This window comes from Cervus canadensis, chromosome 23 (assembly GCF_019320065.1).
Source record: "Cervus canadensis isolate Bull #8, Minnesota chromosome 23, ASM1932006v1, whole genome shotgun sequence".
Lineage (NCBI taxonomy): Eukaryota > Metazoa > Chordata > Mammalia > Artiodactyla > Cervidae > Cervus > Cervus canadensis.
In genome coordinates, this window is record NC_057408.1 from 23,610,230 (window position 1) to 23,634,582 (window position 24,353).

The following is a 24,353-nucleotide window of genomic DNA, read 5'->3' on the forward strand; positions in this document are numbered from 1 at the left end:
TACATGCTTATTTGTGAATGATTTATTGAGACTGAGATTTATCTAGCCTCCATCTGTAGATGACTCTCTGCTCAGCTTACAACTTTTGGCTGCAGCTTTCTGTCACTTGGCTGTTACTACTGTAATGTCATACTTCAAGTGGCGAGAGGTGATTGAGGTCAGAAATTGAAAGAAGGATTTTAAAAACTATTAATTTCTTGTGCCATTTTCTTCAAATTCTTTTTCTTTTTACTATCAGAAACTGCAAATGAAAATAACCTTAGGTTTTGCTTTCATCCTGTCAGATCAAGTCTAAGGTACCCTACATTAAGGATTAGGACAAATAGGGAATCAATGTACGGATACCGTGAGCTGTACAGTGTCTGGGTCTGTGGTAGGTTGTTTCATAAGTTCTGTTCACAACTTATTTGCGTGCATGCATGGACCTGGAGCTGACACAGGTATGGGACGTTTATGCTGTCTCAGAGAAAAGAAACTGATGGGAGGATACAGTAATTTTTACATAGGAGGTGTTTGACAGTTTGGGCTTTTTCAGCTTTAGAGTTTTTCAGTTCACTTCAGTCGCTCAGTCGTGTCTTACTCTTTCCAACCCCATGAATCGCAGCACACCAGGCCTCCCTGTCCATCAGCAACTCCTGGAGTCCACCCACACCCATGTCCATTGAGTCGGTGATGCCATCCAATCATCTCATCCTCTGTCGTCCCCTTCTCCTCCTGCTCTCAGTCTTTCCCAGCGTCTGGGTTTTTTCCAGTGAGTCAACTCTTCTCATGAGGTGGCCAAAGTACTGGAGTTTCAGCTCCAGCATCAGTCTTTACAATGAACACCCAGGACTGATCTCCTTTAGGATGGACTGGTTGGATCTCCTTGCAGTCCAGGGGACTCTCAAGAGTCTTCTCCAACACCACAGTTCAAAAGCATCAATTCTTCGGCACTCAGCTTTCTTTATAGTCTGACTCTTACATCCATACATGACCACTGGAAAAACCATAGCCTTGACTACACAGACCTAGTTGACAAAAAAAAAATTTTTAATTTTTAATTTGCTTTTTAATATGCTGTCTAGGTTGGTCATAACTTTCCTTCCAAGGAGGAAGCGTCTTTTAATTTCATGGCTGCAGTCACCATCTGCAGTGATTTTGGAGCCCAGAAAAATAAAGTCAGCCACTGATTCCACTCTTTGCCCATCTGTTTGCTATGAAGTGTTGGGACCAGATACCATGATCTTAGTTTTCTGAATGTTGAGCTTTGAGCCAACTTTTTCACTCTCCTCTTTCACTTTCATCAAGATGCTCTTTAGTTATGCTTCACTTTCTGCCATAAGGGTAGTGTCATCTGCATATCTGAGGTTATTGATATTTCTCCTGGCAATCTTGATTTCAGCTTGTGCAGCATTTCTCATGATGTAGTCTGCATATAAGTTAAATGAACAAGATGACAATATACAGCCTTGATGTATTCCTTTTCCTATTTGGAACCAGTCTGTTGTTCCATGTCCAGTTCTAACTGTTGCTTCCTGACCTGCATACAGGTTTCTCAAGAGGCAGGTCAGGTGGTCTGGTATTCCCATATCTTTCAGAATTTTCTACAGTTTATTGTGATCCACACAGTCAAAGGCTTTGGCATAGTCAATAAAGCAGAAATAGATGTTTTTCTGGAACTCTCTTGCTTTTTCGATGATCCAGTGGATGTTGGCAATTTGATCTCTGGTCTCTCTGCCTTTTCTAAAACCAGCTTGAACATCTGGAAGTTCACGATTCACGTATTGCTGAAGCCTGGCTTGGAGAATTTTGAGCATTACTTTCCTAGCGTGTGAGATTAGTGCAATTGTGTGACAGTTTGAGCATTCTTTGGCATTGCCTTTCTTTAGGATTGGAATGAAAATTGACCTTTTCCAGTCCTGTGGCCACTGCTGAATTTTCCAAATTTGCTGACATATTGAGTGCAGCACTTTTACAGCATCATCTTTCAGGATTTGAAATAGCTCAACTGGAATCCCATCACCTCCAGTAGCTTTGTTTGTAGTGATGCTTCCTAAGACCCACTTGACTTCACATTCCAGGATGTCTGGCTCTAGGTGAGTGTGAGTGATCACACCATTGTGATTATCTGGGCTGTGAAGATCTTTTTTGTACAGTTCTTCTGTGTATTATTGCCACCTCTTCTTAATATCTTCTGCTTCTGTTAGGTCCCTACCATTTCTGCCCTTTATATAGCCCATCTTTGCATGAAATTTTCCCTTGGTATCTCTAATTTTCTTGAAGAGATCTCTAGTCTTTCCCATTCTGTTGTTTTCCTCTATTTCTTTGCACTGATAGCTGAGGTAGGCTTTCTTATCTCTCCTTGCTCTTCTTTGGAACTCTGCATTCAAGTGGGAATATCTTTCCTTTTCTTCTTTGTTTTTCACTTCTCTTCTTTTCACAGCTATTTGTAAGGCCTCCTCAGACAGCCATGTTGCTTTTTTGCATTTCTTTTTCTTGGGGATGGTCCTGATCCCTGTCTCCTGTACAATGTCATGAACCTCAGGCCGTAGTTCATCAGATACTCTATCAGATCTAGTCCCTTAAATCTATTTCTCACTTCCACTGTATAGTCATAAGGGATTTGATTTAGGTCATAGCTCAATGGTCTAGTCGTTTTCCCCACTTTCTTCAATTTAAGTCTGAATTTGGCAATAAAGAGTTCATCATCTGAGCCACAGTCAGCTCCCAGTCTTGTTTTTGCTGACTATATAGAGCTTCTCCATCTTTGGCTGCAAAGAATATAATCGGTGTGATTTCAGTGTGACCATCTGGTGATGTCCATGTGTAGAGTCTTCTCTTGTGTCGTTGGAAGAGGGTGTTTGCTATGACCAGTACGTTCTCTTGGCAGAACTCTATTAGCCTTCACCCTGCTTCATTCTGTACTCCAAGGCCAAATTTGTCTGTTACTCCAGGTGTTTCTTGACTTCCTACTTTTGCATTCCAGTCCCCTATAATGAAAAGGACATCTTTTTTGCATGTTATTTCTAAAAGGTCTTGTAGGTCTTCATAGAACTGTTCAACTTCAGCTTCCTCAGCATTACTGTTTGGGGCTTGGACTTGAATTACCATGATATTGAATGGTTTGCCTTGGAAATGAACAGAGATCATTCTGTCGTTTTTGAGATTGCCTCCGAGTACTGCATTTCGGACTCTTTTGTTGACTCTGATGGCTACTCCCATTTTTTCTCGGGGATTCCTGCCCACAGTAGTAGATAAAATGGTCATCTGAGTTAAATCACCATTCCAGTCCATCTTAGTTCACTGATTCCTAGAATGTTGACATTCACTCTTGCCATCTCCTGTTTGACCACTTCCAATTTGCCTTGATTCATGGAACTAATATTCCAGATTCCCATGCAATATTGCTCTTTACAGCATCAAACCTTGCTTCTATTACCAGTCCCATCCACAACTGGGTGTTGTTTTTTCTTTGGCTCCATCCCCTTCATTCTTTCTGGAGTTATTTCTCCACTGATCTCCAGTAACATATTGAGCACCTACCGACCTGGGGAGTTCATCTTCCAGTGTCCTATCTTTTTGCTTTTTCATACTGTTATGGGGTTCTCAAGGCAAGAATACTGAAGTGGTTTGCCATTCCCTTCTGTAGTGAACCACATTCTCTCAGAACTCTCCACTATGACCGTCTTGTGTGGCCCCACATGGCATGGCTTAGTTTCATTGAGTTAGACAAGGCTGTGGTCCGTGTGATCAGACTGGCTAGTTTTCTGTGATTGTGGTTTCAGTCTGTCTGCCCTCTGATTCCCTCTCTCAGTGCCTACCGTCTTACTTGGGTTTCTCTTACCTTGGACGGGGGGCATCTCTTCACAGTGCTCCAGCAAAGCGCAGCTGCTGCTCCTTACCTTGGACGCGGGGTATCTCCTCTAGGCTGAGGCTCCTGACCTTGGACGCGGGGTATCTCCTCTAGGCTGAGGCTCCTGACCTTGGATGTGGGGTAGCTCCTCTTGGCCACTCCTGTGCCATCACAGCTGCCCCTCCTGCATGTGAAATTTTGTTTTCTACAGAATTTCTATCATGTTTAATGTTTCCAAAAGATGTTTTATGAAGTACAGTATAGTTATGAAGTACTGTACAGTACAGTACCAGCATAGTTCTTAATTTTTAAAAACAGTTCATTTGTTACACGGGAAGAGATAGAGAAAAATCTCTTAATACTTCTGCTAATTCTTTTATAGACACTATTAAAATTTGTGTGTGCCATTTGAAACTAAAAAGACTCTTTACTTATGAATTAAGAAGTGCAAATTAAAGACACAACAAATCATAGTTAAAGTAGTATGCTTCTTAGTCTCTCAACATTTGAGCATTAAGTGGGAATGGGCTTTGTGTGCATGTTCCGGTAATCTTCTCAACCTAGGGTTGAACCCACGTCTCCTGCATCTCCTGTTTTGCAGGCGGATTCTTTACTGCTGCGCCACTGGGGAAGACTGGGAATGGGCTCTGTCAGGACCTTAAAATCCTACATGCGCTTCAAATCAAAACTTTGCTCCTTTGAGTTAACTGACTTACATGAACTGTAACAGGTCTAAGAAGCAGAAAATGCCATTCCAAAAACTGTTATGACTCTCAAGACATGGAGTGCTTTTCAGTTATACTAACTAGTGTGCTTTTGTGATGAACCTTTTTGTGTGAGGATTTCTTGTGTGTATGTTGCTGGTGTTTCATTTCCCAGTTGGTGATGTTAACCAGTGAGTGCTCCACGTATGAAGTAACTGTCTTTGCTAATCCCTAGGTGGCAACTTCGTCGGGCAGTGCTGAATTTCAGTCCCTCGTCCTCTCCGCGGCGCCTCACCCTGAAGTCACACACGACCAGCTGGTGGCTCAAGGTATCCTTTTAGGAAGGCATTCTACTTTCAGAAAGAAGAGTGACAAGTTGATCCTGACAGATATTTGAAAGTAAATTTCTGGATAAAAGAACCAAATTAAGTCACAGAACAAACTGTCCAGATAAGAACAAAATGAAATGTCACAGAACATAATAGAATAAGTACAGAAATTAACAAACAAATACTCTTAACTAATAAATGGGAATTTGGCCATCAAGTAAATACCCTGATTGCCATATGGTTCCTTATTAGATAATAATGGATATTTGGTATTTGAATCAAGGAACTGATAGATGTTAATTAGCTTCATTTTTTTTCCCTTCTTTTTGGAACACACCTCAGTTTGCCACTTGAAAAGTGAATCCACTTGAAAGTGATGAGAAGTGGGTTCATAAGGATTTTTCAAAGCGTATGCTTTTGTTTTAAAGCACACAAAATATTTCGAGTCCTTATTTTATAAGAAGGTCGTGCTGAGTAGCCTAGGATTTATTTTTATTAATGACAGTGTGTATATTTTATTCTTTTGGGGACTGTTGCCAGCTCTGTCTGCTTCACACTTTATGTATTTGTATAGATTACTGCTCGCTTTTGTTTCTTCTAGGACAGTAGATAGGCCGTTATTCAGTAGCGTTAAACCCCTAATCTGTAATGAATATACTACCTAAAAAGAAGGTAATTTTAAACACTGAAATATGAGCATCTGCAGGGAAAATGCTTTCTAAAACTTCAGAAATATTTGCCTAAGTAAGACTTTACTCTGAATTTTCCTTACAGTGTTTGTTCCAGAACTTCCTGAACAGTGTCCCAATTTGGTTTTTAGTAATTTATGTTAACAACATATAAAAATGTTTAATTTTAGAAAGTACTCATCTGATCCTCTTAAGAACAAAAGAAGCAAACTCAGGTTGTTTTCAGTAGCTTAGGACACAGAGCATGAAATGAAGTTTGATAACGAATCTCATGAACATTTATTTCTAAGAGTATGTTGAGTTACTGTTTTTTACACAGCTTTATTGAGATATAATTCACATTCATACAGTTCACTCATTGTAAGTGTACAATTCCTTGGTTTTTAGTGTATTCACACAGTTGTGCAAACATCACCACAGTCAGTTGTAGAACACTTTTATCACCCAGAACAAAACTTGTTCCTGCTAGCAGTCACTCCTGATTTCCTCTGCTCTCCCCAGCCTGCTGCAAGCACTAGTCTGCTTTCCCTGTTTATAGATTTGCCAGTTTGGGATGTTTCATATAAATGGAATCTTATTTAGGGATCAGGGTGAGGGTATCTCGGGAATTTTTTTTGTACTTTTGTGTAAGTTTGGTTTATTCAAAATAGAATGTTTCCTTAAAATAGAAATAAGAAGTAAAGGTCATGAGGGAGTCTTGAGGCAGATTAAATTGTCTTGTTAACAGTCCCTTGCCGAGTCTTCTAGGAAAGTTCCATACTCTCGTATCTTCAGTTCTAAAATCCAGAATTTCTGAAAGTGAAAAGTTTTCTCAGAACTTAGGTGGCAGTAAGCCTTAGCTGTGCCCTAATACATTTGGTTACAAAATCTGACCAATTCTAGTTGGAAGTTGTACTTGCTTATATATTTGTCCTCCTTGTTATGATTACGTGTCTGCTGCACTGCAGAAAGATTTGTTTCCTTGTGGGGCGTTGCCCAGGATCCCACTGGGGTTGTTAATTAGTGTAGGGTGGTGGTGGTTCTTGTTTAGTCATTACGTCATGTCTGACTCTTTTGAGACCCCGTGGACTGTAGCCCACCGGGCTCCTCTGCCCATGGAATTTCCCAGGCAAGAATACTGAAGTGGATTGCCATTTCCTTCTCCAGGGGATCTTCCTGACCCCAGGATAGAACCCGTGTCTCCTGCATTGGCAGGTGGATTCTTTACCACTGAGCACGAGGATACATGTACCTTATTACTTTTCTAAAATCTAAAAATATTTTGAGTGCTGAAACGCTTCTGGCCCTTAGTTTAAAAAACAAAAAGAATTGTGGTGCATCTGTTTGTTACCCAGTGTCCGAGGGCGTGAGACACAGAACTGTGTCCTGCCCTTCTCGTCCTGGGGTACATTGTCACCCGAGGTGTCCCTCAGACACACGTGTGTACATGCACACGTGCGTGCTCACACACGTGCACAAAAACACACGCTGGAGGAGCTGGATGTCTGACAAGCTGGCCTCAGGCTTGAGGTGTGCTGAGCAGTTAGGGGAATTCCCCAGCAGACTGTCTCTCTTTAGCACTTGTAGGAACTTTCATCTGATTATCAGAACTTGTGAATTTTGTATGTAACCACAGGCTAAACACAGTGGTGATAATTTTCACACCTATCTCAATAATAGGTCAGCGTGAAGCTGCGTCTCCACGGCTTCCTCCTGATTCACCCCTCTCTGCTCCTCTGCCCAGGCAGTGTGTGTCTGTCACCCCGCCCCTCCTCTCCGCGATGTGCAGCCTCCTAGACAGTCTCTTGGTGACCACTCCAGGAGACACTGCCGGCGCTTTCCGACGAACCCGTCTCATTGAGCAGCTCTGTAGGTAAGCAGGGAGACTGAAGGTTTTCGCTTTTGCCAGATTTGTCTGGGCAGTTTTTATTTTCAATCTGTTAAAGCATTTGTGTTGCTTTGTTTCACTAACTGTTAAACTTCCCTTACCCCATCCTGATATTTTAAAACTCAGAAGTTTGTCCTCTGCCACACTCAAGGAATATGATACAAGTCTCCTTGATTGTTCAGAATGGAAGTGAAGGAGTTCTGGGCTTCATCTCCCTAGTGGTCATATCAGAATAACGTCATTGGGTTGAAAAGTCATTTTTAAAATACATTTGGAATTGTTTAGTTATGGGAGCCTGAAAGTTTTAATAGAAAGTAGTCTGATAAACTTTAAGGAAATCATGATTTGGTTCTTTGATGTATCTAATATTAATTGGCATCTGACTGGACTTTTTCTGATTTTCTGATTGGCTGTATGGTATAGTTAAAAAGGCCAAGGAGATTGGATTCAGTCCAACTTAGGGCCTGATTATGGTTCATTCTCTCACTAGTGTTGCTGCCTTGGTAAAGGCATTTTAATCTCTGATGCGTCATTAATAATACTAGTTAATGGGATGACTATTAGGATTAAAAAGAGGTGTTGTCTACAATACTCTCTTGAGTAAAGTGTTCCTTCCCTCGGGACATCCTGCTTATTCCAGCCACGTGTACCCATCTCCTCTTCCCCACATGCTCATTTGCATTTCTCTCTCTCTGTTTCTGCTCTTTGAACATCTGCTCTCTGAATTGTCTTCCTTCTCTTCACCAAATCACAGCGCTTTCTCTTTCTTTTTGGGATAAGGGCAGTCTCAAGAGGAAGAAGTCTGCCGTGCTTCACTTAGTGGTGTCTGTTTCTTTACTCTGCCCCTTATAGTAGGCAGGAAGACGAGACTGTGGTCTGTTTACATTTCTTGTCCTACTAGAGTTGGAAAACGAAACTGCTAGGCGATTGTCTTTCCTTCTTAAATGTTTCCTATCTCAAAAATGGTTAAAATGGAGTGTTAGGAATATTTTTGCTTCTGCAGAGTCTGTTAAGAGTCTTTTGTGACGTTGAGGGCACGGAGGTATTAAAGAATCTTATAGGAAAGGCTTATATTTCCATCCTTGCTATTTCTGACTTAAATTTTTTTGCTGTTTTTTTTTCTTTCTTTTTTTTGGTTTTTACTTTGTAAATCAGAACTTACTTCCTCAAAAGTGTTTTTCCTATTTTAAATAGGGACATAAGCACCAAGATCTTTCTCTTGTCTTTTCCTTCTGAAAGGACTTTATTATATTCTGCTTGTAATAGGTTTCACTATATATTTTCCTTAGAATTCTTGGTTTCCGACATTTACCTGATGATATCTTTTCCCATGTTCTGAAATATTTTAGAGAAACTTTTATAAACACTTATTTCCTTCATTTCATAAAAAATCCCTTTTCTTGAGTTCTGTTCATGGTCATATCCAAATTGTAAATTCGGATTTGTTCATCTTCAGTAACGAGCATCTCGATGGTCTGAAGGGTGCTTCCTCTCTTCCTTCACAGCATTGCAGATGCCACCCTCCTAGAGACAAGCGTCCAGGAGCTCCGGGCCCTGCTGCCCACGTCTCTTCCTGCTGAACACACTCAGGCTCAGGTGAGCACCCACATCTCCCTCTCACCTCGTCTGTATGTGCGTTTCTGTAGCCTTAAGTGCCAGAAACAGAAATCCTGATGAGGACATACCACAGGAGAGGAGTGAGAGTCTCTTAGGGTGTATGTGGTATGATGAGGTTGTTTGAAATTGGTTACTTAATATTCCAACCACAGACGTCTCTGGTAGCAAAGAGCAGTGAGAGGTTTGAGGTCCTAGATTCTACGCCTGGTTCCATCATTAACCAGCTGGACATGTTTCATCAAGGATCTGGCTACCTTTGAACACTGTATTAGACAAAGGGGAATGTTCACTGTATAGCCCACCTTCCCCCTCTGTGATTTTAGGTTATCTCTGTTATTTCTACCTAAATTAAAGTTGTAGAAATACTTAGTGAGTAAATTCTGTGTATTTTCAAAGCTCAGTTTAATTAGGATAAATTTATGTTTGTTTCTTCACAGATATTTAGTGAAGTTGTTGCTAACAGAAATGGTACCTTAAGATCAGATTTTTAAGAAGGGCCACAAGATTTATTTGGGGTGAGAGATAATAAGTGGCCCAGACCAGTATCTCTTGCTCTGCGGTGTCTTCTTTGAGCTTTCTGCGTAAGGCAGACCCCTCCTACAAGGCTGGGTAGCACTGCACATCATCTTCCAAACGCTGGTCCAGCGCAGGGTTTCCACTTGTGAGTGTGCTTGTTTGTGTGTTGGCCATCGCCCCTGATTTTCTGTCTGTCCATCCAGCCACGTCTTCACTGGGGGCCTACCGAGCAGCAGGATCTTCCCTAAATGAATAAAACAGAGAACCTTCCCCTCAAGTGGGGAGTGTAGACAGTGTTTGAATACATACATGCCTGATGATGTCTTAGGCAGACACCTGAGAGTAAAAACTAAAGCAGGAACAGGGAGTAGCGTCAGAGCTGGCAGCGCAGGGCTTTTCTGCGTCGAGGGCTCGGGGAGGGGCGCTCAGACAGTGACACAGGGCCTGCAGTGAGTGAGGAAGCCAGTCCGTGGGGCCTCACGGGGCCCCTGAGAGTCACCCTGTTCAGGAACCAGCATGGAGCGGCTGGTGCAGAGTCTGCGAGGCGGAGATGAGGCCAGAGGGTCCAGGACTCTGTGAAGGTGGAAGTGCCATTAGGGCCTGTTTTATAAAGGAAACGACGAGCCCAGCAGCGAGCAGCTTGCCCAGGACGGCTCCCACAGTGAGAGGCAGGGCCAGGGTTCCAGCCCGTGCAGGCTGCTTCTGGAATCCACAGTCTTACTCTTGCACTGTGTGGCCTGTGTGGACTGACTGCTTCTTGCCTTTTCATCCTTACATAAGATGGTTCATTCATTCCAGAAAACCCTGGAGCATATGCCCCGCTATATTGTGCTGTAGGCGCTAGTGATGCCTCTGTGAACAGAGCAGGCATGCCCCTGCCCACACGGAGTCTGGGTCCTCGGAACGGGAGACAGTAAACAGTAAATAGCAGTTACAGGTTTTATCAGGTGGTGATGAATGGTGTATAAAGAATCAGTGAGGATGGGTGATACCTCAGCAAAAGCCTCATCGAGGTGAGATGTGAGCAGAGCTGAGGAGACAGGCTGTGGGTGGGGAGGCAGAGAGTGTGGCAGAACTCTGTGGGGAACAGAGACATGAGGTGCTGAAGCTGAGGGTCGCTTGGTCTGGCCTTTTTTTTGTTTGTTTTTAAAGAAAGAATTTCAAACATTAAAAAAAAAAGATAGTTGCTTTATGAACTATCATACTGGTAGCTGACTGAATCTTCGATACGGTAGTTCACGGGAGAACCTGACAGCTCGGGCGTTCTCGCCCAGGCTTCCTGCTGGCTCTCCCCTCCCCTGGGTTGTCCGGTCATGGTCACACCACACATGCAGAGGGCAGACTCACTGTAACTGCAGTGGTGTGGCATAGCAAGGGGTCAGGAAGTACTTCACAGCGATAAGGAAAGTAAATGTCACCAACTGCTTGCATTTCACCGATAGGAAAAACGTAGAGCCACCTGTACTTTTGTGTAAAATGTGTCCACAGATTAGATAAAGGGAGTACCTTTCATCCAGAGAAGTAGGACAGAAGAACTCTTTGGAAGCAGTCTGACACCATTCACCATAGAGGCACTTTATGTTGTTTAGTCGCCAAGTTATATCTGCATCTTTTGCAACCCCATGGACTGTCACCTGCCAGGCTCCTCTGTCCATGGGATTTTCCAGGCAAGAATACTGGAGTGGGTTGCCGTTTCCTTCTCCAGAGGATCTTCCTGACCCAGGGAGCAAACCCGTGTCTCCTGCATTGGCAGGTGGATTCTTTACTACTGAGCCGCGAGGGAGACCCTGTAAGCACTTATGCCTCAACAAATGCCTGGCAGTCCCTGACTCTGAGAGTAACATGGGAGGAAAAACTGTGAGTGTGTGTGTGTGTGCACACGTGTACAGAAAGAGAGGCCAGAATGTATCTGTGAAGTTCATTTCTATGGATTGTCGCGTTGCTTGGACGTGGTAGAGAGATGTCATCAGAGTTTGTTCTTTAATTATTACATGTCCAGAGAATTTTTTTTTCTAAGTATTTTTGCCCATTAATACTTCTTATGGTATTAGTATCAACCAACATTCCAGAGGTGGTTTTATTGGTAATTTTAAGGAGGATTTAATTGTTCTTTTAAAACTAAGAATAGTATTTTTATGCTGAAGGATAGTTGAGGGCAAACATTGGACATGTTTTCATTTTATTTATAGCAGTCAGTAGGCTGTTAGGCTGACTTCTCCCACCCCTCAATTGTACACCTTGAAGAATATGTTACAATCTTTCTTTACAGAATTGTAGAGCTTTGGACTGCCTTTTTTGCTTCTTCCACAGTTTAGCTACTTGAAAACCATAAAGGCTTTCTCTCTCTAAATAGAATTCAGAATTTGGCTTTGAAAATGATGTTTTGTTTGGTATAATTATAGTTGACACTGTTAATGTGACCGTTAATGACATGCTTGTGAGAAAAATAATGCTTTGTCTGCTGTGTGTTAATTTTAGGTCTTTTAAAATTATGATGAATATTTTATGACTTTTTTGTTAACTTGTATTATAAAGAAGTGACACTTCATCACTGAGATGAGCTTTTCATATGACATGCTTTATTTTTACTGTATCTCCTCTTTCGAGCAGGTGTCCTTTCTCCTAGAATACCTGTCCTCCTTATCCCAGCTTCTGCAGTCATGTTTATTGGTGGATCCTGACCTTGTGATTCAGGATGAGCTTCTGAAACATCTTATCCCTAACATCATCCGAGTTCTCACGCTATGTACCAAAGATATATTAGGTGAGCTTTATTTATTTATTTATTTTAAAATTTATTTATTTATTTTAATTGGAGGCTAATTGCTTTACAATATTGTAGTGGTTTTGCCATACACTGACATGAATAAGCCATAGGTGTACATGTAGTCCCCATCCTGAACCCCCCTCTCACCTTCCTCCTCGGTGAGCTTTATTTTTATTTAAATTTTTTTGTTGTTGTTGTTTAGAAGTAAAGTAAATAATGTGACTTTGCACCAGGTATTCAGATCAAGGTCACATTTTGGGTTGTTCTTTGCTAGTGTTTTTGGAAGACTTTTCATAAAGTGTCTTACAGGTTGGATATTTTAAGTGGCTACAGGAGACTGTTTGAGGCAAGTACGCAGTGTAATGAAGGACCATTCACCAATGCTGTCATTTTAAATGAGGGTAAAGTTCTTTATGTAATGTTAGAAAGTACAGTGAGTGTTAGATGTTAATTATTCTTATAAGCTATGACTAAATAACAAGTTTAAGTCCAGAATATAATATCAGAAATTTCCAAAGGTCTGCAATTCTTAAAAAATATACTCTAATGAAATGCTGAATATAGAGCTTACTAGTGGGGAAAACTAAAGCAGCATAGCTTCTTTCTCAAAATTAAAAGATGATAGTTGTCTGAGAGAGTTTATAATGAAGTAATCATTCATTTGGTAACTCTCTTTGCCCATTAGCTCATTCTTGTTTAGGCCTTTGCATTTATGGCTTTGCAGGTTTGGGGTCTGGTAGGTGAAGTGGTTTACGACGCCCCGCAAAGGCAGTCTGCAGTCTCGTCAGCACCGCGTTACCCCAGTGCCGGGGGAGCAGTAGTTACTCAGGTGCAGGTTTGGCAAGTGGCAGTGATGTCCGCGTGAGCTGACAAGGTTACACCACGCGTTCCCTAAGAGAACGGGGTGAGACCCCCCCAGGGAGCAGGAGGTGATTTTTACGTTATTTTTCAAAAGGCTCTTTTTCTTCTTTGTGTTAATAAGTCGAAACATTTTGGTTGCTGTTTTTTACAGATGTAGAGTTAACGTCAGCTTTTTATCAGACGTGGACTCATCTGTTCAACCTTCTGGCCGCACTGTTGAGGCGAGCTGGCCCTGCCTCTTTCCCATCTGTTACCATGAGTCTGGCCCGGTCCTGGGCAGCGGTGATCGGTAAGGAGATGGTCTTGCTGGGCTCGGGGTGGTTTTGCTCATAAAATTAAGATAATCCCTTATTTACACACACTCACACATTCTTATAAATAGGAATCTATATAAAAAGAACAAAACGAAAATGAAATCAATTCCTTGATCAGTAGGTTGTCTTGGTACTATTTAATTTACCTTTAAACACTGCAGTTATTGCTGTGCTAATAAACTTCATTAGCATTAAAAAACCTATAAACTTTGTTGCTCAAATAAATTTGACTCACTTCTTTAATTTTGAAGATGTTTCCAGTCATTCATACATGAAATTATCTTTCAGATACATTCTGCAGGTGTGCACGTTTGTCTGCCACCAGCCCCGCTCTGTATACCGCCAGCCTGCAGTTCCTTTCTATTCTCTTGACCGAAGAAGCAAAAAGGCATCTCCAAGATAAGGATAAAACAAGCTTATGCCACAGTCCAACAGTGGTTTCACTTCTTGACAAAACCCAGGAAAGTCAGAACTCTCTGGAACGACTTACTGAAGTAATTCTTCAGGTTAGTGGTTCTTGATTTTTTTAAAATTTGGTTTAGTTTTTAAATAATTGACTCTCAGTCTTGGTCTTCTAAGAATTTTATTCAATCATTCGAATTAAAAAGCAATGCTTATTACAACCATTTAAATAACAGAAGAAAGGAGGAATTTGATAATCGTTCTCCAGTTCTTCTGTTTTCTAAGGGGCCTTTTAAATAAATTACATGTATGTACATGTATTCCCCTGTGAATTTGATTAACTGCTTAAACTTGCTGTATGTTAATGCTCAACATAGCTTTTTTCTTTAGAGGTGAGTCTTTGAGAATGATTTTCTCATTCAGATTTTTTATTCAGTCTCATCCTCACAGAACATTGTCAAATCTTAATGATTTATCAAATTCTAGTGGATTTCATGAAGTAGTTGAAAACTAACGATAGCTCATATTTTCATTCATAAGTGTTTTGCTACAGCTTAAGTTTTTCTCGAAGGCAGTTTGACTTGCATTCTTTGCAGTGCTATGAAGGAAAAACTTCCAAAGATGTCCTGAAGAGGGTCGCTGTGAACGCACTGATGTCGCTTCTGGCCGTCAGCAGAAGAGCACAGAGACACGCTCTGAAGGGTGAGCCACCTGACGCCTCAGCTGCTTTTAACTTGTATATTTTACCGCCTGTTTATTTTAGGTGTAAAGAGCTTTAAATTGTAGTGTCACTGAAAAGAACAGTTTTTTCCCCCATACAGAAACATAGTAAACATACTTTGTTATTTTAAAAAATTTTCTGTGAAGCATTCCATAGTTTTATTTGCAAAGCAGAAATAGGGACACGGATGTAGAGAGCAAACGTGTGGAAACCACGGGAGGCGGGGGGTGGGGAGAACTGGGAGACGGGCTGACACGTGGACCCCGCCGCGTCCAAGCAGACGTCTGGGGAGGGCCTGCTGCGCTGCACAGGGGCGCCCCTCGGCCCCCGGTGGGGCCTGAGCGGGGAGGGGGCCAGACGTGCGTTTCTGTCAGAGCACAAGATGACACAGGTGGGCTACTCTTTGTGCAGTGAGTCTTTCTCTAGAGTCTATTAAATCTTAGAGAAGTTTTTTAATGTAACATACCACTCAGTTTCATAATAATCACGTGTTAACCACAAGCACATATTGCACACACAAAGAAAACATGTAGTTTCAATAGGAATAATAACCACCTTAGATGATCCTAGATTTTCATATAAATTTCCCTCTGGAGTGTTGTAATTTCTCATCCAGATTCAGGGAACCACAGGTGTTTGAGATGAAAGAGAATATCAAGTCCACTGATTTCAGTTGTAACTTTGCTACTGAAACTCCACACGCCTCCAACATAAATGAGATGTGTGAAGAGTAGTACTAAGTTAAAAACAAGTGGGTTTTAGCATTTTAGTTCTCCTGTGTTTTTTTCCTCTGGTTCATTAATGTCTCACTGCAAATGTGAAAATAGAATTGGTTAGACACAGAAAATATCATTTTTTGAGAAATTTGATTGTTGAATATAGTTTTTACTTATTTGGAAATATAGTATCTTTCTGACTATTTTGGACGTTGTCTTCCAGCCCATCTCGTAGACAGCTGCGTGGAGCAGATGAAGCACATTCATGCACAGCTGAACCTGGGTGCTCTGAAGCCAGGGAGGGCAGCGCTGAAGAAAAAGGTCAGTGAGTTCTCAGACTCTGGGAAGCAGGGGTCACCATCTCTCAAGTCCTTGTGCTCATAAATGACACCCATGTTTGGTTGAAGTGAGTGTTTTAGAGGAAAGGTACAGCCACATAAATTAATGGGATTTCTACATTAGCAGGTTTGCGTTGGGATTTATTTGTATGTGTGTGCACCTTATTTCTCACTTGAAGATCTTTAAGTGAGATTTATATATGATATGTTGTTGTTTTAAGCCTTTTGGAATGTGTAAGATACATTTTTATTCTACAGAAAGAATATCTTTCTCTCATAGGTTCTCTAGAAATAGAATAACTTAGTAAGTGTTTTCTATACGGCAGGCACTGTGCTGAACACTTCATATTTATTATCCGCTGCTCACTCATGACAGTAATCACAGAACCAGTAATGCGTAAAGCCCGTGTCTGCCCCGGGTCTGGGCAGTTGCAGAGCCGGTGTTCCTAATGTTCATTTCCTTCTTAGTGACTTCTCAGCGTCTCTTTTTAGCACTGAGTCTGCTGGACTCGTGACAGGCTGTGTGTTCACTGTCAACTTGATGTAACATAGGTTTTTAAGGAAACTCTTTTATATCACAGTAACTTGGGTTTATAACACTGTATCAGTTCCATCTGTACTGCATGACCTCTGTTTATGTGCACACTATACCTACTCATCACCAAAAGTTTAGTCTCCGTCCATCACCAAACAGCCGACTCCCTCCACCACTTTACCCTCCGCCTCATCCCCTCCTTCCTGGTCACCACTCCTCTGCTCTCTGTGTCTATGTGGGTTTTTGTTTTTTGGTTCTGGTTTGGTTTGTTCATTTATTTTGTTTTTTTGTTTGTTTTTAAAAATATTCCACATGAGTCTAATCATGTAGCACTTGTCTTTCTCTGTCTGACTTATTTAACTTAGCATAATACCCTCAAAATTCATCCCTGTTGTTGCAAATTGCAAGATTTTTCTGTGGCTGACTAATATTCCATTGTATATATACACTGCATTTTTTTAATCCATCATCTGTCAGTAGTCCTTTAGATTATTTCCGTATCTCAACTATTGAAAATAACAGTTTTTATATAATAGCAGTGGTTAATAATAATAACTATGGTTAAAAAGATCTGCCACAAAAGCTTACTGAGGAAGTGAATATGTGTGTGTATTTATAAACATATCTGCATAATATATCTAAGACCATTATCACAGCAGTATGTATAATGACTTATTTCTACTGCATCTAATAACAAACCAAGAAGAAGCCTTATTTAATCATTTTATTGGTCTAGGTGCTTATATGTTTGTCAGTTTGTTTTCTTGCGTCTTTCCTTTTTCCTCTCATGCAAAGGCCCTTTACTTCATCATTGAGAAAGTCAGCCGATACCCGATAACGATTGAAAACCAGCCAGTACGTGCTTTACTTTGTTGAGATGAAACATGGAGCTTATCACATATCTCAGTCCCTCTGTGCCTGATAGAACAGAAATAGCTTTTTTGTGGTAGGTGCGCTTCTCGATACGTGGTCATCTTTCAGAGATCGTTAGCCTGTCAGTCCCCCCAAGCCGTGGTGGTCAGGCCCAGAAAGAGCATGGTTGTGGTGTTGCGTGACCCAAGGGAGAAGGAACTATTGTATGCAAAAGTGGATGCCATTGTTGTTCACATCTTTCAACTGCTTTTTGTTTAAACAGGAGGATGGTTTTATTAAAGAATTAAGCATTGCCATGCAGCTCCTAAGAAACTGTCTTTATCAGAATGAAGAATGCAAAGTAAGTAGAGCTCCTTCTCAGTTTTGAAAGCAGCGCTGTTGTGAAACAGTATAAATTTCATATGAGATAATTGGGAAACTGAAAAGCTCTTTGAAGTTTCCTTAGATGCATGGTTGATTGGTTCATAAGCTCAGTGTTGATTTCAGAAAAGAAGGCACCTAATCTTACCGTTGCTCGTCAGCCCTGATGACATTTCTTGTTCGTGTCAGCATTTTAACTTTATCCCTGAAACTTTGACTTCAGGCAGCTAAAGCAAACTTGAGTCTCTTTTTTCCTACTGTTAGCCCTTTCATTTTTTTTTTTAATTTAATTTTAACTAAGATGGCGTGAATGACTGTGTATGTCTTCTAGGCAGGATTTTTTTCTGCCTAGGCAGTTGTTAGGCAGTTGCCTAGGCACCCGTCCACGGGGAGGTGTCCATATGCACAGGAAAGATGAGGATGTCTCCTGCTTCGGAGGAGAGATGGTATTGCTATGTTGATGTCAGGGAGGTTCTTCAGTCCCAGCTCTGCTGCTCGTGGGGCCCCTGGCGCAGCCCCTCTGTCGGGACCCTCGAGGTGTTTTGCTCTGTCTGAGCATTGGTGCTGTCTTTTTACATAGCCATCGGTGCTCTTACATAGAACACAGTGTCTGGAACACTTTGATTTGCTTTGTCATAGTTATGGGACACTTCTGAAGCACTAACCTCCACACAGAATTACTGTGGAAAATGAGTAAGTCAAAGATAACTTATGGAAGCTTTCTTTTTTAAAAAAATTTTCCCACTTCTTTTTAAACTTTTTATTTTGTTTTGGGGCATAGCTGATTAACAATGTTGTGATAATTTCAGATGAACAGCGAAGGGACTCAGCGATATGTATACATGTATCCAATTCTCCCCCAAACTCCCCTCCCATCCAGGCTGCCACATCACATTGAACAGAGTTCCATGTGCTATACAGGATTACCTCTTTCATTATTTTACTTGTGATAAAACTGGAAAAAGTATACTATATCTTAGGAAATGAACGTTTGGAGCACATGTTCCTTAAACTGTATAAAATAATTTACTTAAGACACATGCCTAACAGTTTACATTTCAAAACAATTTCATGGGAATTAAGTATTGATATGTCTCATTAGTGATGTCATTTACTAAGTTTGATGGTGTCCTTGAACTGGATGCGGTTAGTGTTCGTGCATGACACCCCCCTCAGGCAGCACTCCAGCACACTCCCCAGGTGGTCTTTGCCTGTAGATTCAGGAGATGCCGGCCTGGGTTCCGGGTGTAAAGGTAGTGCTCACATTTGTAACACATTAGCCAGCTATGAAAGTGTAATCTCTCAACAGGTCAAAGCATGTGTGCATTTCCAAGTTGCTTAATAACGAATAAATCCAAAGAAGAATATTCAGATGACTCTTGAGGATAAACATAGTTCTGTGGGACAGAGAGCCTTAATTTCTTTTCCTGTTCTAGCTTACCTGAGGGGTGTCACACACTCCCAGTACTAAGTGTTGGTCACTCTTGTGGTGACTCAGTAAGTCCTCCACGCCCACGCCACCCTGGTGTTGGTAAACGTGTGACAATGAGGAGCTTTCATACTGGGATGAGCCCAGGGCTGGTGAGGTCGATGGACTGAGGGTTAGAGGTGGGGACGGTGCTGGTCAGGCAGGAGGTGGTGAGACCTTAGTCGTGGCGAGGAGAACAGGGAGGGAGGAGCGGACTTGAGGATCCGAGGGATGAAGAGATGTAGAACGACTTCCAGGCTCAAGTTTAACACAGGCGTGAGTTGCAGAGCAGAATGTAGGCATGAGTGATGCTCACGTGGGGTCCGCCTGTCTCAGTGCAGGGTCTGTGGGACATCAGGGTGGAGCACGGCCGGCAGTCAGTGGGTCATGTGGGCCTGGGGCTCTGAGGAGCAGCACAGACTGGGGGGGTCTTAGGAGTTAGCACTGGATAGAGGTGTTTGTAGCCGTGACTATTGTTGAAATTTCCCAGTAGAGTATGTAGTGAAAGCCTAGGCCATATCCTTGGGAAATGCAACTGTTTAAAAATGAGACTGTGTAGGGAATGCTGGAGAGTTTGGAGGTAATCAAGGATAGAGGGGCTGCATGAAAATGAAGAAAAAAGAGCCTTTAATAGATGCCACAGTGCCTGAGGGTTTGGCAGCTACAAAGGTAGGAACAGTTTTACCAGCATCATCAGTTCAGAAAAGAAATTGAAGATTAAGTAACAGCTGGGGAATGACAGCACAAAGCTTGGCTATGAAAAGCATCATTTGTAATTGAGAATATGTAGCTATAAAGGAAGCTAGCCTGTATTGACTTCTTCTAACAGGTAGCGCTTAAGTATAGCCAGACGTGAGCAAATCAAGGACTAGTTATTAAAGAGAGGAAGAAACGACCTCCTAGATGAACTCAGAGCCCTGAGGAGGCAGCAGGCTCTGTCCAGGACACAGATGGACGGATCAGTGCTGCCAGAAGGACTCTGGGTCCTCCCTGCCAGGCGGGAAGGAGCAATGGGAGGAGACCCAGATGTGCTGTGTGGAGTTGAGGAGGAGCTCATCCCTGCCCGGCTCTGTCTTCTCCGAGGGACAGCAAACGTGGTTGTCCACTGTGGTCATGGGGCTGCCTCCAGGCTCGTGGAGAGTGGGGAGCAAGGGGAACAGCGTTGGGAACAACTCGCCTCTCTCTTCCTGCGTGAAGTTGTGAGGGCATTGTACAAATGCCCACGTGTGTGTGCACGCGTGGGTCTACAAACTGCCTTGTCAGTCTCTTCATGAAGAAATAGCTGCATTTGCTGCCAATAGTTACATTTTATCCATAATACCGTGATCTTCATAAGAAAATCTAAGTTCCTTAAGAATTATGAGATAGCATAATATTTTGACTGAATTTTGCCATATTCAACTCATTTAAAAGCAGTGATCTTCTGATCTACCTGGCCACACACACTAGGTACGTATATGCACACAGGGAAAGAGCGGGCGGGGAGGACTCAGAGTTGGTCAGCGTGTTTCCTTAACCAGAGAATCCCTTTTCTTAACTGTATCACAGCATTTGCAAGGGCTCATTCAGTGCTGTAAGATGTCACTGTTTTGCTTGGTGTACGTGTTCAGAAGCTGGTTTTCTACATTTCTTACCTAAGTTGCACATCCTGGTCACCCCAGTATTGGAGGGACTTCCTGAGACTGTGGGCTCATGGTCACGGCAGTCCTGGCTGCAGGGTGCTGAACCTACCCATGAGATTCTGTTCTCCAGTCAGAACAAAGTGAATTCTGTTTTTGTCTCCTGTGTTGGTGAAGATGTTTTGGCTTTGATTTTCGTTCATATTTTCATTATTCAGACTAATGCCGCCTTGCCTCTCTTCCCGCCCCAGGAGGCGGCTCTGGACGCCCACCTGGTCCCCATCCTGCACGCGCTCTGGCCTTGGCTCTTGATGGATGACTCACTGATGCAGGTTGCGCTGCAGCTGCTGTGTGTCTACACTGCGAATTTCCCAAATGGTAAATTGAGCCCGATGCTGCCTTTCAGTAATGTACTGAAGTACTAGTGTTGTTAAGGTGGAAAAAGGAATATACATTTTGAAGTGTTTCTTCCACTTATTTCAAGGGTGTGTTGGTTAGAGGTATGCTTTCCTGTAGGGATTATAAGAGTGAACGGTTGTTTTAAGTACCTATTTGATAAGATAGAAGAATCATCAGACAGCTCAGGGCTTAGAGGGAGAAACTGTCCTGATGATACAGCAGGAGAACACTGGATATAATAGGAGAATTGGGAGAGGGAAAAGTGTGATGGAAGACCTTAAAACCCAGGTAAAGGTTAAGCTTTATAGATTCTAGAGCAGGAGGCTGGTGTGATGACAGGTGGTCCTGGGGTCGGGTGGCTTGGTGACAGTTGATGTCACCGGGCTGCCTCTTTCACTCACGCCTCTGACAGGCGTTTTATTGAGCGCCTCCCATGGGCCCTGTTGTTAGTGGCCGGCAGCTGAGAGTGAGAAAGGTGGGTAGGCGCCGACTTGGGAAGGGAGGAGAAACTGAAAACACTCTCTGAGCAGAAGAAACGGGGGCCTGCAGACAGTTATGCACTTCCTGTGTACACTCAGAGGCATGGAGTTGAGGTTTAAGCCAGCAAGTCTGGGGTTCGCCTGCTTTTTCTAGCAAATTCAGCAGCTCAGCAGTTGGCTTTTCCAAATATCAGAAGACAGAAGGGAGCAGAACTGGGGACAGTACACAGCCCGTGTCGTCACTGCTGTGCCGAGGGTGGCTCACTCCTGAGTCTGACCTCAGCCTCCACTCTGGAGCCGCCCGTCCTCGTGGCATTTGTCCTCCGGCCCCCGGATTATCGTGTTCCTCGATTTTTCCTTCTGTAAAACGGAGGCAGTAGCCATGGTGCTTTCGGTGCTTTATTGAGGTCGCCAGCCCCCCAGCCCATCAGATCACCAGCACCGGCCTTTAGGGCTAACGGCCACGTCCTTCCACACGCACACGAGCTCCCCACTCAGGTGGCTGAACCAAAGCGTGAAGCTGAGCCATCTTGTGACGGCTGCTGTTTCTGAAGGTTGCAGCTCCCTCTGTTGGTCGAGTTCTGGACAGCATCCTGTTCAAGCCGCGCACCGAGGGGCCCCCGGCAGCTCTCTGATGCTGTGTATCCTGAAGATGGCTTCCCAGGTGCCTCCAGAGAACACGGCCGTTCAGCAGACAGTGTTCATGATTCTTTCAAACCTGGCCTTGTCTCATGACTGTAAAGGGGTAATTCAGAAAGTGAGTATTACACTTGCCTTCCTGTCATAAAAAAGAGACTCCGTAAAATACCTCTACCACCCAGGACATATGTGAAAAGTCTAGAATTCAGTTTTTAGGGGAACTTATGATTTCAAGCATTTTATTTTAAAGGATTGTAAAGAGATTAGATGGGTTCACTGTGTTTAAAGTCTATTTATACATGAAAAGTGACGGAAACTAGAATATGATTGTATCGTTTCCTTTTAATTTATCTTCTTAGCTTTTGGATTGTATTTTCTGTCTCTCAAAAATGCTAGTTTTAGAAAGGCAGCTGTCTTAATCTGTCTGAGGTCATAAGAGTAGTATGTGCTGTGCTTAGTTGCTCTGTCGTGTCTGACTCTTTGTGATCCCTTGATTGTAGCCCACCAGGCTCCTCTGTCCATGGGGATTCTCCAGGCAGGAAGACTGGAGTGCGTTACCATGCCTTCCTCCAGGGGATCTCCCCAACCCAGGGATCGAACCCCGGTCTCCCACATTTCAGGCGGATTCTTTACTGTCTGAGCCACACGGGAAGCCCAAAAGTAATATATTGGTCTCTAAACAGACCAGATTGGGAAGTGACAGTTTCAGTTCAATTTACATTATCAAATGAATTTTGAAATTGCAACATTCTTTCCCCAAGTTAGACCTAACTTCATTATGACACAGGTGATTTTTCAGTCATCTGGGACTCCTGTGCCAAAGCTTGAATTCTTATTGCTGGTTTTAACTTAGGGCACTTTAAAGGAGGCTGACTGGTTTAAACAAAATCTACTACGCATGTTCAGTTAGACTGTATTTAGATGTATATAAACAGAATCCCTGGTTTGGAAGATCCCTGCCAAGACAAATTGAAAAAGTTGACAGTTCTCATAAGAATTGAGCCCCCTATCCCTCTATTGTATAATCACCCCAACCACCCCCCTCAAAAAAAATATATACTTTGAGTACAGTCTCTAAATAAAGTCTTACTAAAGAAAGATCTTTTCTCAGTGATATGTTGTGCTAACTCAGCATTGGTTCATGAGTCTCATTGATCATTTTCAAGAATTTTGCAGTCCAGCTGACATCATCATGGTATCTTGAAATCAGCCGTGGTGGGAATGTTCACTCCATGGAAATCAAGGACCTACTGCTTCAACCTCCGCTGTTTATTTACTAGCACATGGCTGGATATCTGGTCATGTGTATACGTGTGACTATCCTGGACTGAGTTTTTGTGGTTGCCATCCTTCCACATGTGTGAGAGCACAGCCTGGGGGTGGGGAGACAGTGCTTTCTGCCACTTCCTTACGGAGAGCATGTTGGAAGGAAGCGAAGTAGGGGTTTCCAAGTGGAACATAAGCTCTATTCTTGGATCTGACGTGTGACTGAACTGGTGCTTATTCTCTTTAAAAAGCTTCACTCAAAAAATGTTTAGGTCAAACAAAATGCTTTCTAAAGTATTTCAACTCCCAATCTCTGATCTGGCTGCTGAACTTCAGCATACTCTGATACCAGTGCGATCAGGCTCTGCTCCAGGTAGAGGTCAGTCAGGTTTTTTTCCCTCTGCTGCTCTGTCACGACGAGCCCTAGACACTTGCAGTTACACCTCCCGTAACTCTTCTGTAGTTACCAGAAAGCGTCCCGAGTGCAGTTATGTAATTGAGATTCTGAAACCTCTGTGTTGCGTCTGCCGTGGCATGTCTCTCCACACGCTCACCAGGGTGGGCGTCATCTGCAAAGGTCTGTGTGTGTGCACGCTTGGTCTCTCAGTCGTTCTGACTCCTTGCGACCCCACGGACTGCAGCCCTCCAGGCTCCTCTGTCCATGTGATTCTCCAGGCAAGAATAACAGAGTGGGTTGCCATTTCCAACTCCAGGGGATGTTCCTGACCCAGGGATTAAACATGCATCTCTAGTGTCTCCTGCATTGGCTGGCAGATTCTTTACAGGTCTTTAGGCCCAGCAGAAAGAGCGAATGCCCAGAGCTTATTTACGATTAAAACTCTGCCATGTATTTTATCACTGTTGTCAGCTCCAGGTCTCCAAGGCCACGGCAGAGCCTGGCTGAATGGGAAAGGCAAGGGGTGAGTCTAAACGGCCTTCGTTTGGGTGAGTGATGGCTGCAGGACAGGACGGGTGCAGTTTGACCGCTCCCTTGGTGCTCGGGTAGGGTGGCTAAGGCTCCTGTGGCTCGTTTTGTTCTTGC

The 24,353-nt window shown here is 42.9% G+C and overlaps 1 protein-coding gene across 4 annotated transcripts in view; it reads left to right on the forward strand.

The window, feature by feature from the left end:
- The window catches only part of RTTN (rotatin), a 118,732-nt gene that overhangs the window by 85,625 nt on the left and 8,754 nt on the right, over positions 1 to 24,353 (forward strand). For all 4 annotated transcript variants that reach the window (XM_043444405.1, XM_043444406.1, XM_043444407.1 and 1 more), the window contains 11 exons: positions 4,772 to 4,865; positions 7,214 to 7,406; positions 8,927 to 9,017; positions 12,165 to 12,318; positions 13,334 to 13,471; positions 13,785 to 14,002; positions 14,495 to 14,600; positions 15,559 to 15,656; positions 17,344 to 17,421; positions 20,780 to 20,906; positions 21,961 to 22,163. In XM_043444405.1, coding sequence (XP_043300340.1) covers positions 4,772 to 4,865; positions 7,214 to 7,406; positions 8,927 to 9,017; positions 12,165 to 12,318; positions 13,334 to 13,471; positions 13,785 to 14,002; positions 14,495 to 14,600; positions 15,559 to 15,656; positions 17,344 to 17,421; positions 20,780 to 20,906; positions 21,961 to 22,163 — 1,500 coding nt within the window. The remainder of the gene's footprint in view (positions 1 to 4,771; positions 4,866 to 7,213; positions 7,407 to 8,926; positions 9,018 to 12,164; positions 12,319 to 13,333; positions 13,472 to 13,784; positions 14,003 to 14,494; positions 14,601 to 15,558; positions 15,657 to 17,343; positions 17,422 to 20,779; positions 20,907 to 21,960; positions 22,164 to 24,353) is intronic.